This window comes from Sorex fumeus, unplaced genomic scaffold (assembly GCF_029834395.1).
Source record: "Sorex fumeus unplaced genomic scaffold, SorFum_2.1 ptg000265l, whole genome shotgun sequence".
Classification (NCBI taxonomy): domain Eukaryota; kingdom Metazoa; phylum Chordata; class Mammalia; order Eulipotyphla; family Soricidae; genus Sorex; species Sorex fumeus.
In genome coordinates this window covers 28,530,289-28,544,126 of record NW_026606322.1, presented here as the reverse complement: position 1 = coordinate 28,544,126, position 13,838 = coordinate 28,530,289, and the positions used below count along the sequence as shown (strand labels likewise).

The 13,838-nt window shown below is 56.8% G+C and overlaps 1 protein-coding gene across 1 annotated transcript; it reads right to left on the bottom strand.

The window, feature by feature from the left end:
- Positions 1-1,419: 1,419 nt before the first annotated feature.
- CFAP298 (cilia and flagella associated protein 298) lies at positions 1,420-10,910 on the bottom strand. The gene is made up of 7 exons (XM_056109360.1): positions 10,688-10,910; positions 7,097-7,264; positions 5,451-5,518; positions 4,086-4,244; positions 3,520-3,651; positions 1,764-1,859; positions 1,420-1,688 (listed from the first exon to the last, which is right to left on the bottom strand). Exons 1-7 carry the CDS (start codon positions 10,824-10,826, stop codon positions 1,575-1,577), a joined length of 876 nt encoding a protein of 291 aa, XP_055965335.1. The 5' UTR covers positions 10,827-10,910; the 3' UTR covers positions 1,420-1,574.
- Positions 10,911-13,838: the final 2,928 nt, after the last annotated feature.

Below are 13,838 nucleotides of genomic sequence, written 5' to 3'. Positions count from 1 at the left end.
CTCCCATGTCTCAGAACCTGGGTTTGATGAGAGGCTGGACCCATAGTCAAGCGAGGAGGGCGTTTGCCTTGCACACAGCCGACCTGAGTTTGATCCCCAGCATTCTGTAGGATCGCCCGAGTGATCCCTGTGCACAGAGCTGGGAGTCAGCCCTGAGCACTGCCGGCTCCCAAAGAATGTACTATGGAAGCAGGGGAGGAATCGAGGGGTCCAGGTGGTGCCTGGCATGAGACCCACCCCAGTTTGATCCCTGGCAACACCGAGAGGGACCCCCAAGTACCATCGGAAGGAACCCCCAAGCACAGAGCTAGTTGTGGCCCTCAGTCCTTTATGCAGAATATGTGCATACGTGGCAGAAGCCTGAGAGAAATCCACGACAATTTCATTTTCCCGGTGCTGACAACAGACCTGAACAGTTGGGCACCAGGACGCGATCTGGGGAGCCACTGCTCAAGTCACTCGGGGGTGTGGGTGACACCGAAGGGCACAGGGTGGGGAGTGTGGACAGGGGCCCCATCTTGGGGCTGTTCCCACAGCTGGAAACAAGCGAGATCTGGGGCAGCTGTGCAGGGGCCCGTGAGGGGCCCAGGAAGGGCCCAGGCGGAGGGTGTGAAAGCAATGGTCGGCCTGAGGATTGGGACTCCCAGCGGTCAGGAGAGGCTGGGAAAGCCCAGACATATGCGAGGTCCAGGAGGGTTCCCCAGGCTGCCAGCCAGGCCAGCCGGGCACTGGCCAGCAGGTGAATGCCACCTGGCAGGTGCGACACGAACACACACACACATACAAACACACACACCCCACATGCACACAAACCCCTTGCTGGTGCCAGGTCAGTCAGGCATTGGCCAGCTGGTGGACGCCACCTGGCAGGTGTGAGAGAGACACACACAGATACTCATACACACACTCTCAGGGATACACACACACACACACTTGGCAGGTTTGAGAGACAGACACACTCTCCCAGGGACACACACACACACACACACACACACACACACACACACACACACACACACCCCTTGCTAGTGCCAGGCCAGCCAGGCATTGGCCAACTGGTGGATGCCACCTGGCAGGTGTGAGAGAGACAGACAGACAGACACAGACACAGACACACACACACACATACTGGTGGTCCTCCCCTGGAATCATTACCCTGTTATAGCATAGGGAGAAAGGTGTGACAGTGACCTCTTGTGGCCACCCATGGCCATGTCTCAGCAGCTCTGGTGAAGCTCAGGAGGTGCTTTCTCTTCCCTTCCACCAACACACACATACACACACACACACACACACACACACACACAACACCCAGCACCCTCATCTGAGTATTTTAACAAACCTCATGTCCTGGAATCCAAATAACGCTGCCAAATTCTTTTGAGGATCTATTTATTAAGCTTTAGCTCCATATAGTTTTTTCTGTTTCTAAAAAAAATAATGTATGAAGTTCTAGCAAATTTGATTTTCAAAAATCCAAACTCCAAAAACCCTACTCCATAGACATCGGACTCCAACCACCTCTGCTGCCGGGAGGGGTGGTCACTGCACTGTGGTCACTCTGGGGGTGGTGATCATCGGGGCCTCCACTTGATGTCTGCCACGCCCTGGAAGTGCCTCTTGAGCGCCGTGTTGTCTGCCCACGGGGAGTTGAGGCAGGCGTCGTCGTCCTCATTTTCCTCCAGTTTCTGGGGAGAGACCAAGCTGGCTTGGTCCCCTCCCCTCTCCCACCCCGCTTCCCCCGCCCCCAGGCGGATGCCCACCTTGAGCTCCTCCTGTCTCCGGTGGTAGTAGAGCATCAGCTGCTTCTGCTCCTCGTTGCTGATGATGGGCTCCCGGGCCGGGGCGCCCTGGCCCCGCTGCAGGGATGGGGGCATGAGGGTGGGCAAGGAAGGGGTCCCCAGCCTGGCCCCCAGAGGAGACGCACGGGGACCCCCAGTGGGCACATGGGAGCCCTGGATCCCCTCCCCCCACCATCAAAACAGCAGGGCCGCAGGAATGAACTCAGGCAAACACCCCCGCGACTGCCCAGGTGTCCCATCTACTCCCCAGCCTAGGTCTGGGCACCCAAAAGCCTCGAGCAGGGCCCTGGGCCTTGCAGCAATCACTCCCACCCACCCCGAGCCTCATCTGGATTCAAACGGGGTCATTCTGTGGCGGGGAACACGTGAGGCGGGGCCTTCCCCCCTCCTTGTTTTCTCTCTTGTCCTGGGGCCACACTCAGCAGAGCCCAGGGTCGCTCCTGGTCGTGCTGGAGCTGGAATCCAGGCTGCCCACAGTGGCCCCCAGGAGCTGTCTCCTGGCCTCTTTGCTACTGTTTATTTGTTCTGTTTTACTTGGGGACCACACCCCAAGGCACTCAGGGACGCTTCCTGGCTCAGTGCCCAGGAGTGAACCCAGCAGTGCTCGGGGAGCCATAGGGGGGAATTCAACTTGGGTCAGCCTCATGCAAGGCAAGTGCCTTAAATCCCTGTACTATCTGCCTGGCGCCTCAGCCAAATTTTATTTACTGGTTGTAGGGCCACACCCACGGTACCCAGGGGCCACTACTGGTGGCTCAGCACTCAGAGGTGACTCCTGGAGAACTCAGGGGACCATATGGGATGTCGGGGACTGAACCCGGGTAAGCCACGTGTAAGGCAAATGCCCTCCCCACTATACAATTTCTCTGGCCGGCAAAAAAAAAATGTATGTGTGTGTCTGTATATATATATATATATATATATATATAATTTTTGGGGGGGCTGGGGGCTGGGCTGAAGAGATAGCATAGTGGGTAGGGCGTTTGCCTTGCACGCAGCTGACCCGGCAGACCCAGCCAACCCAAGTTCGATTCCTCCGCCTTTGATTCCTCTGCCCTTCTGGGAGGGCCCAGCAAGCTACCGAGAGTATCTCGTCCACACGGTGAAGCCTGGCAAGCTACCCGTGACGTATTCGATATGCCAAACACAGTAACAAGTGTCACAATGTTACTGGGCCCGCTCGAGCAAATCAATGAACAATGGGAGGACAGTGATAGTGACAGTGACAGATTTTTTGGGCCACGGGCTGGAGTGATTGCACAGCGGGGAGGGTGTTTGCCTTGCACGTGGCCGACCAGGGTTCGATTCCTCCATCCCTCTCGGAGAGACTGGCAAGCTACCGAGAGTATTCTGCCCGCACGGCAGCACCTGGCCAGCTCCCCGTGGCATATTCGATATGCCAAACACAGTAACAACAAGTCTCACAATGGAGACGTTACTGGTGCCTGCTCGAGAAAATTGATGAAAAATGGGAGGACAGTGCTACAGTGCTTTTTGAGCCACACCCAGTGATACTCAGGAATCACTCTTGGGTGGTGCTCAGGGGGCCATGTGGGGTGCCGGGGATCAAACCCAGGCCTGCTGCTTGCAAGGCAAGTGCCCTCCCCGCTGTGCCATGGCCCCGGTCCCCTCCTGGCCACACTTCAAAAGCTGAACTGAATGTGGCAGGTCCCCCAGGCTGGCCCCTGGGCGGATGGGCCAGCGTCCCCAGACACACCTGCTGGATCTTGACGATGATCTTGGTCTTCTCGTTCCTGCCCACGTAGTCTGAGAGCTTCTTGGATCTCCGCAGCTCCTTGGCTGCCCACCAGAGCTGGGCCTCGGCCTCCGCGATGACACTGAGTGAGGCCTGCAGTGAGGACAGCCCCCGTTCAGGTGATGGGACCCCCCAGGTATGCACACAGAGCTGCAACCCACCCCATGATCTGCCCGAACGGCACATTTGCAGCATGCGGAGACACTAGCCCCATATTGTTGTCGGGGGGCGCAGGGTAGGAGGCGGCAGAACCCTGCTGGGGGTCTCGAGTCCCTGCCCAGAGTGGCCATGAGAACAGGGACTCAAGTCCGGGAGGGAACCCGGATGGGCAGGACTGTAAGGAGACACCCCTCGGGGCCTGCTGCCCGGAGAACTGGGGGCTGAGCACTCGGGTGCCAGGTGGGAAGGTGGCCAGCATGGCCAGGGGAGGCTGAAAAGGGCGATGTCCAGGTATGTGTGTGGTGTGTTGTGGTGTGTTGTGTGTGTGTGTGTGCATGCACGCGGCTCCTCCTTCCAGGGTGCGATACCTGGGTGCCCGACAGGTCTTCCTTGTTCTCGAATTCCAGGCGGATGGGGTCGTAGGGTGGCAGCCCCATGGGGTAGACGATCATGACGGCCCCTCGGAGCTGGTCCAGGGCGTCCTTCACCATCTCCGCTGTCACGCACACGCCGGCCTCCACCTGTTTCTGTAGGGGCCGGTGGGGTCAGCTGCGCCGTCAGCCCCCCAACCCGGGGCCCGGGCCCACCTCTGCACTTCCTGGGGGGTCCACGCAAAGACGAGGTCTTCCCGGGCAAAGCGGGGAGTCAGCCAGAGGAGCATAGTGCAAGCTTCCAGACAGGGCCCCCATAACAGAACGCCCCGGAGTCATTGGTCCCAAAAAGCCATGTCACAGGCCAAGGGCAGGGGTCCTGCTAGCCAGTGTGCAGCCTCAGGAGGGGTGGGACCCTGCGGCCCCGACTGCCCTCTGGCTCAGGGTGAGGCCCCGTCTCCTTCTCTCCTCCATTCACCCCCGACCCCAGGCCCCTGCGCTGACCACTATGCTAACCAGCCCTGGGGCTACCTGGGGGCAACCCCAAAGGAGAGGGCCCAGGGGCTCGGGGAAGTCAGGCCTGGCCATGGGGAGCCCCACAACTCTGGGGAGCCACAGGTCCCCAGAAACCTCAGCCAAGACGGCCAGACCCATTTCATCCTGGGCAGAGCTGGGGCCGGATCCCCCGGCGATGAAGAGAAGGCATCCCCTTGGACAGGGCCAGCCTTGAGGTTTTGGGGGTCTGAGCTGAGCAGGCGCAGCTGTGGCTCCAGGCTGAGGAATGCCGCAGGATGGGGGAGCCCGGACACATGGGCAAGAGATGGGGGGGGGGGAGCAGGTGTCCACATGCAGTCGGGGGGAGGGAGGGAGGGGCCGCAGTGACAGACACAAGGGGGCACGGCTGCGTGTGTGTGGGGACAAGTGTTTCAGGGTGATCACACAGGCTGAGAGAAACTGTGGTCCCCCTCGCCCGCTGCCCCCATTCTGCCGTCACACATGGACACCCGCCGCCAGCGCCCGGTTCCGCATGACATGCCCGTTATGAGGCACGGCAGGAGCTGGGGGTGGGGCTGAAAGGCCGGACCCCAGAGTGGGAAGCAAGTGGGTCTGAGGGACGCTGGGACCATCTGGGGGTGCCACGGGGGTTGGGGGCATCTGTTTGTTCACTCAGAGGAGGGAGGCTTTTGAGGGGTGCTGGTGATTCTCTCTGAAAGCAGGTGGGAGGCCCCCTCAGGGGGGCTTCAGTGGAGGGAGGTGGGAGCCCCCCGCGGACCCTGGATATGGCGGGTGGAGGGAGAGGTGGGAGCCCCCAGAGGACCCTGGATATGGCGGGTAGAGAGAGGGGTGGGAGCCCCCGCAGACCTTGGATATGATGGCTTTGGCCTCTTCCACTGTCTTCTTTAGAACTTGCTTCATTTTCTCATTTGGGGCTAGGGAAAGAAAAAGGTGAGGGCAGAGAGAACCACGTCTGGAACCCAACAAGCCAGCCGCCCGGGGTGAGATAGGGGTGCAGACCCTCTGCGGGGTGGGCCCGTGTGACACGGCCTTCAGCCTGCGGGGACGTGTGCACAGGATAAAGGTTCGGGCTCCGCAGGTTCCGTCTCTGAGGAGGCCGCGTGGACCGAGGAACGGGAGCAGACGCCAGGCCTGTGGCGTGTGGCATGCCCACCCCCGACAGGGAACCAAGGCAGACACACAAGTCTGCAAGCAAAACCCCTGGGCATGGCGGGTCACTCCTGCTGTTCCTTGTATGGTTTTGGGGACAGACCCATGATGCTCAGGGCTGACTCCTGGCTCTGTACTCAGGGGCACTCCTGGAGGGGCTGAGGGGATGATATGGGATGCTGGGGATGGAACCCGGGTCGGCCGCAGGCAAGGCAAGCGCCTTATCCACTGTGCTATCGCTCCGGCCCCACAGCCCTCTTTGATGGCTGCAATTCCTTTCCAAGGACCAAGGCCCTTTCCCAAGGGAAGACTGAGTGTTGAATGAATCAGTCTGAGGTGAAACGAGCATTTCCCAGTGTCCAACTCCAAAGGAACTTAAGACTAGCAGTTCCCAGCACCTCTGAGATTTAAGGAATATTTACTCCACACCTAGAAGGTGTCGCAGTATTCCCCCATCGCCCCCAAAAGTGTCTGGGGGCAAGGGCAGATCTAACATTCGCCGAATGTCTGAGGATGGTCCGTCATGAACCTCTCTCCATGGGGAGGGGGGGGGTGGGTGGACAGAATGGGGCATCATGTGACTTCCTTTCAGCCGAGATTTACTTTTTTTTTTTTTTCTTTTTGGGTCACACCTGGCCGATGCTCAGGGGTTATTCCTGGCTCTGCATTCAGCTATTACTCCTGGTGGTGCTTGGGGGACCATAGGGGATGCTGGGAATCAAACCCAGATCTGCCGCGTGCATGGCAAACGCCCTATCCGCTGTGCTATTGCTCCAGCCCCCCAGCCGAGACTTTCCATGTCCTCTAACACATGAAGGTCTTGTCCCTAATGCAGGCAGAGCCCCTATGTGACATTCACTTCCTTCCTTTCCCTGGACCCTCCAACTGCACCCCACGACAAAACACAACCTCTGAGATATATGCAACTGCCAATACCCCAAACGGCCGGAGAGAGACTGGCGATGGAGAGAGACAGCACAGCGGGTAAGGTGCTTGCCTTGCACACGGTTGACCCGGGTTCAAACCCCGGCACCTCATCTGGTCCTCGGAGACCCACCAGGAGTGACACCCCCAAGCGCAGTGCCAGGAGTAGGCCCAGACCACCACTGAGTGTGGTTTAAAATCAAGCTCAAAAAATCCCCCCTAAAACCCGACTGGGTCCAGCCAGATGAAATTGCCAATCTCCCCCCATCCCCCACCCCCGACCAATGACCCATGACGGCAGTCAGTCTGAGCAGTTCGCCTGCACTAGCGGCTGGAGGCCCCTACCTGAGAGCATGAAGCCAAAGTGCCCCCAGCGGCACCCGGACATCGTGGAGACGCCGAGATGTGTAAGGCCTCACCTTGCCCGTTCCTGCGCCCGATGTCGTCCTTCTGGAACACGGCGCCGCCGCTGGGCACGCACTTCTCACCCCACTCGTCCCGGAGCTTCAGCTCCTGCACCTGCTCGTCAGTCAGCCCCTGCATGTTGGGCGGGAGAAACACGCCATGGTCCGCCAGCTCTTCCACTTCTAGAACACAAGAGAGGGAAACACAGCGGCCCTGACACCTGAGACCGAACTCCCTTCCCGGTCCCATTTTTGATTATCTATGAAAAGGGAATCAATCCCATATTCAAGAAAAAGAGGGAAAACTAATTAAAAAAAAGCATTTCTTCCCCCCCCCCCCCCTCCAAATGCTTTGTTTTGGCCACACCCGGTGATGCTTGGGGCTTACTCCTGGCTCTGCACTCAGGGGTCACCCCTGGCGGGGCTCAGGGGATATATCAGGTACCAAGGAATCCAACTTGGGTCAGTTGCATGTAGGACAAAATTTCTGACCCTCTGCCACCACCGGCCCCACGTAGGGCTAAGGGGGAGCCCTAAGCAGTATTCTGGGGGACACCCAGGGGCCTGCACCCTGCCCCTCTGTCCCAGGCTTAGTCACTGCTTAACACCGGCCCGACGGAGGCCACGAGACAGGACGGGGCCATGGAGTGTGCCAGGCTTGTGCCTGGCCTGGGGATGATACCTGGCACCACATGGGGACCCCAGCATGGCCAGGGGTGGTCTCAGGTAGCCTCAAGCTGCAGCATTGTGGGCCAAAGCAATAGCACAGTGGTACAGCTTTGCAAGCAGCTAGCATGGGTTCAACCCCTGGCATCATCCCATCTGGTGCCCCAAGCACGGCCAGATGTCATTCCTGGGTGCAGAGGCAGGAGGAACCCTTAAGCATCGCCAGTGTAGCCCCAAAACAAACTAACAAAGGCACCAACACTCCATCCTCAGGTCCTTGCGCTGAACCTTGGCCTGCCCGGCTGAGCGTGGACAGCAGGACCCCTAGCCCCTGAGCACTGCTGGGGAAGCCCCCACACCCCGCTCCTGCCCAGACTGCTGGAAGTCAGCATCCATGGCCTGCAGGGCTGTCCAGAAGCTGGACGTCAGCCTCCCTCCCTCAGCATCTTGTAGGCTCAGAGCCAACATTTGGTGCTTCCTCAGGCTCATCCCCTGCTTTCAAAGGGACTGAGATCCATCTGTTTGGAGTCACCCCTCAAAGTAAGGGGTGAGTATAGGAAAGGGCTTTGGTTCTCCATGTCGCTTGCACTGTGTTTTTGTTTCCCTTTTCCGATTCTGTACACAGCCTCTCCCAAATCCACCCACAATTTTCCACCTTGCAGAACCACCTTCCCTCCCTCCTCGCCTGTGGAAGCAGTTTCTGAGCCACGCTGTGCCATCGAGCCCCATGCCTGTGATGTGACAGAACCATGGGGAGCTATTCCGAGTCTGTCCCCACACCACACTGAGCAAGGGGCAGGGCTGATGGGGAACATGCTCTTTCCTGTCTTCCAAGGGTGGCCGGGGCCAGCGTGAACCACAGCTGCCCACAGCAACAGTAACTACACAGGTCCGTCCTTCCTGGGCCGACACTCAGCTTTATCTTCAAGGCCCCCAGCCGGGGGTGGCGGTGGGTGGGGGAAGGGACACACGGACATGAAACAAGGATCCGATGACCACATGCCGAGGCGGTAAAAGCCCACACCAGGTCACCACAACCACACTGTGCGTTCTGTGTGTTTTGGGTTCAGGGGTCAAGCTGGCAGTATGCTTGTATGTGTGCACGTGCACGTGCGTACATGTGTATGCATGTGCATGCGTGCGCATGAGAATGTGTGTGGTGTAAACCCCCCGCTCAGGGCTCTTCCCGGAGCTCTAGGGGGTCAAACCCAGGCCTCTGCAATCATAGCAGGCGGAACTCTCTTCCTGGCCCTGTTTTTGATTATCTATAAAAAGGGAATTAATCCCATATTCAAGAGAAAGAGGGAAAACTAATGAAAAGGCATTTTTTTCCCTCTCTCCAAACGCTTTCATTGTTTCGGCCACACTCTGGTGATGCTTGGGGCTTACCCCTAGCTCTGCACTCCTGGCGGGGCTCAGGGGATATATCAGGCACCAGGGAATCCAACGTTTCTGACTCTCCAAAGCTTGTTTATTTATTTGTATTTATTTTGCCACACATGGTGTGCAGGGCTTACTCCTGGCTCTGAGACCATATGTGGTCCCCAGGATCAAGAAGCCCCTATCATGATGCCTGACCTGCTGTACTAAATCGCTCAGCGCCCCGCCCCAGTGCTTTTCTTTTATAAAATAGGGGGGTTAGGACTAGAAAAGGTAAACTGAGGCCCTGACCTGACCCCTTCCCCTCACACCCCACTTCCCCCACTCAGTGGACCCCCATGTCAAAACAAAACAGTATTTCACAGCTGTCTGATATATCTGATGACAAACTTTAAGGATGTCAGATGGAAGGAGAAACCAGGATCTTACCCCTACCCCAACACATCCACACACACACATCCCCACCCCCCACCCCCCAGGACTTCTCCAAGATACCAAAGTCATAGGCTTGGCCTAACAGTGCCACTTATCCAGGGGAAGCCAGGACCGAGCAGCCTGGTGGTTCTGTTGCCATCCCAGCACTGCTCGTAAACCCATGGGACTACGGGAAACTACTCAATGGTGGGGCTGGGGGTGGGGTGTCACATGGGGCAACACTGTCACCCAAGAAGCAGGCTGTTTCCTGCAAGAGGGAAAAGGACCCCAGGTTCCCCAGGGCACCCACAGCTACAAATCTACACCAGAAACCTCTCACTCTCTGCAAGTTGCAAAAAATCAATGTGATGGCGCCAGAGCCACAGTGCAGCAGGAAAGGCGGCTGTCTGACCTGCAGCTGCCCTGGGGGTTCCATCTCCAGCACCCCATACAGTCCCCTGAGCACCCCCAGGAGTAATTCCTGAGCGCAGAGTCAGGAGTAAGCCCACTCCGGTGTGACTCAAAATTAAAATTTTAAAAAAGAACTTGACCTTTTTGTAGTTGACACATTGGGCCAAAGAGTGCTGGGAAAAGGGGGGGGGGGGGTGCCAGGGGCTTTATTCCCAGCGTGGGGGGAGGGGGAGAAGGGGGGCGGGAAGGGAATCATACAGTGTCTGAAAATCCAACCCAGGGCCTGCAGTCAGGTCAGTCCTGGGGCAGCTGAAATTCAACACTTCGTTGTTCATTTGTTTGCGGCCCGCTCCCCGCCCCCCTCCTCCCCTCCCCCCCCCCACTACTGCTCAGGGGTTACTGCAGGCTCTGCACACTGGTGTTACCCCTTAATACCCAAAATTCTTTAAACCACCGCAAAAGGCCTCTTCTGGCATCTGTGGGTTGCAGGGCATGTGCCCATCCGCCCAGCCCTTGGGCCCCCTCCCTCTGCACCCCGTCTTTGGGGGATCAGGCTTGCTCCCAGAAGCTTGGGGGAGGGGTGCTGCTGCTGCTGCTGCTGGACACCTGGCCTCCCCAGATGCGGGGATTTCCCCGGAGCCTGCCACCCACCCGCACCTTCTCCATCTCCCACCCTGGGGCGGGGGTCGGGGGGGGGGGTGGGGGAGACCTTTCGCCTGGACGGCCCCGTCACACCTGAGCAGACGCGTTGCACCTTGAGCCTGCCATTGTAGACCCGGGTCACTTGCACCGTCAGCTCCTCCAGCTCGCTGCTCCCGGGCGCCTGCAGCAGGAACTGGCTCTCGTCGCCCCGCTTCACGTGCAGCAGCACCATGGTGACGGCCGGGCAGGTTGGGGGGATGCGGGGAGGAAGCCCGCCGAGACGGCCGCCAGCCAACGGTGACCTGCCAACCAGCGCCCGGGCTTAGAGGCCGGAACCCCAAGCGCCCGGGCCCTAGGTGCGGGGAGGGAGGCCGGGGGAAACGGGACGCGTCCCGGAAGTGACCGTTGCCAAGGGCAACCAGGAACCGCAGAGCGCGCACGTGCGGCGGGGGGGTGGGGGGGCGGCTCCTCCGTGCGCGCTCAGGACTCTGCCGGGCGTCGAGACCCCGGTAACCCGCTCCCGGGAAAATATGACTACGGGGCGGAGACCTCCCCCCCCCCCGCTCCAGTCCAAGAGGAGCTGCCGCCAGCTGGACTCGCTGTACCCGCTCTGGGAAGGGGCTGTTGGCCGGGCAACCCACCAGCAGCAGCCCCGGCCGCTGGGGGAGGGGGGGGTCGTGCGGAGCCCCCGGACGCCTGGCCCAGGGTTCGAGACTGCACTGAGAGAGCCGAGTAAGGCGGCAGGGAGATGGTTAGGTCGGGAATAGGCGCGGGGAGCGGGCACGCAAGACCTCCGTGTCCACAGGCTTCAGATGCGCAGCTCCAGCCCGTTTCCGGGGGCGCGCGCGACTCCACTTCCGGAAACGCCTGTTTGTTTCCGGCCGGGAGGCGGGCTCTGGAGGCTGATTGGGCGGTCGGGAAGGGAGGTCAGTGAAGGCCACGCCCACCACCACCGTTTGGTTCTAAATGCAGGTTGGACGCCGGCTGGGATGTTTGCAGGGAGGTCACCATGGCAGCAGCCGTCTGAGCTACCTTTAGCTGTCCAAATCCAGAGGTCGGGGCTCCAGAGTTACAGCGTTAGTGACAAGAAAACCAAAGTCACTTCCCACACCAAATCGTTTTCATCATTACAAAAATAGTGCACACATCCTGGTACCCAGTTGCTAGAGTTTCTCTGCCCTCCAGTTTTTACCTGAGCTTTATAACTGCTGTTCCCAGTGATATCACAGCGCGATTTCCCATTCCCCACGTTCAGTCTTCCTGTGGTTAGACTTACTTTCTACCTCTTACATTGGAATAAGTGGTGGAGGCCAGAGAGAGTACAGCAGGAAGGAACCAGGGTTAGATCCTCAACGTCCCCATCTGATCCCCCAAGAATGTCAGGTGGGAATCCCTGAGTGCAGTCAGGAGAAAGCCCTGGACCCTATAACCTTCCAGGACTGAATCAAAAAGATCTGGAATACCTGAACAGACCTATTATTATGGAGGAAATTGAAATGGTAATCAAAAGTCTCCCCCCAAACAGAAGCACAGGCCCAGATGGAGGACCTACTGCCAATCCCTTTCAGGCTTTTTCAGAAAATTGAAGAAACAGAAATACTCCCAGTTTCTATGAGGCAAATAATCACCCTTCAGACAGAGATACCCCCCAAAAAGAAAATTATAGGCCAAAATCCCTGAGGAATACAGATGCAAAGATCCTCAACAAAATATTAATACAAAATACAAAAATACTAATCAACAACATACCGACAACTCATCAGAAAGATCATACACCATGACCAAGTAGGATTCATCCCGGGGATGCAAGGATGGTTCAACATTGACAAGTCAGTCAACATAATACACCATATAAATAAAAAGAAACAAAACATGATCACACACACACAGACACACACAAAGTAAGACCTGGGCACAGCTGGATGTAGCCCCCAAACAAAATTAGTGAGCATTTGATAGATAGGTATTTTTGTGTCTGGGTTTGGTTATCCTGTCAACCACCCCCAAAAAGTCTGTGGGATCACCGTTGGAGAGCTAGTATGGTGGGTGAGGCGCTTTTCTTGTAGTCAGCTGACCCAAGTTCCAGTCCTGGCATGGCACTGCATAGGGTCCCTCAAGCACCCCAGGAGTGATCCCTGTGCCCAAAGCCAGGAGTATAAACCTGTGACAGCTGGGTGTGGCCCAACCATCCTCTCCGTCCTCGTGCCCCAAAAAGTATGTGGGACCTTCCTATATTATTTTCTTACCATTGCATATAAACCTAAAATTCTCTTACAGGCTTGAAAAAGCCTATCATTCTGTATCTATAACAGCAATCAGAGGTTAATCGGCATGATCCAGTTTATGAAGAGAAGTAATGGTTCTGAGAAGCCAAAACATAAGACTGACAAAAGGCAGCATTAGAACCACTAGCCTGAGCCTGAGCCTCTTCATGGGGGCCTAAGAAGTTGGATTTGCATGCCTCCTTCTATCAGTCCCATCCTTCCTTCAGCTGTGGTTATAGAGTCCTCATTCCTGCTTATGTCTAATTTCCCTGCCAATCCCCTTGTGAATGAGAAACCATTCAGAGTAAGCGCGGGAACTTTTTGGTGACTACTAATCTCAGAATTATCTTCTTACTTGAGACTTCCATGGAGAGGAAAAATAGATGAAAATGTCTCAAAAAGCCAGCTTGACATGAAGCCTTTTATTTTTCCCAAATGTCACTCAACTTGTGCCCAAGCTTTTTTGTGTATATTAAATATATATATATATATTTTTTTTTTTTTTGCCACAGCCAGTGGTACTCAGGGCCTACTCTTAGTTATGTGCTAAGGGATCACTCCTGATGGGCTTAGGGAACCACTTGGGGTGCTGAGGATAGAACAAGGGTTGGCCAAATGCAAGGCAAATGCCCTACCAACTGGATTATCTCTTGAGCCCCTTAAATGTTTTTTAAATGTATCCAATGTACCCAATTTTCCTCCTGCCCACCCCCTCTGCCCTGTTCTACAGTCTGCCTCTATGACAGACCTTTTTTTCACTCTCTCGCTCCCCCCATTCCCTACCTTTTAGGCACTGTGGTTTGCAATACTGTGAAAATGTATCATGCGTATCACCTTACCTCTTTTCAGCACTCTATTTTTGTCTATAGTGATCATTTTCAACTATCATTGTCATAGTATTCCCTTCTCTGCCCTACCTGCACTCCTCTCCACCTTGGTAACTTGTGTCCAAGTTTAAGGAAGGTGGTGGAACACAGCAG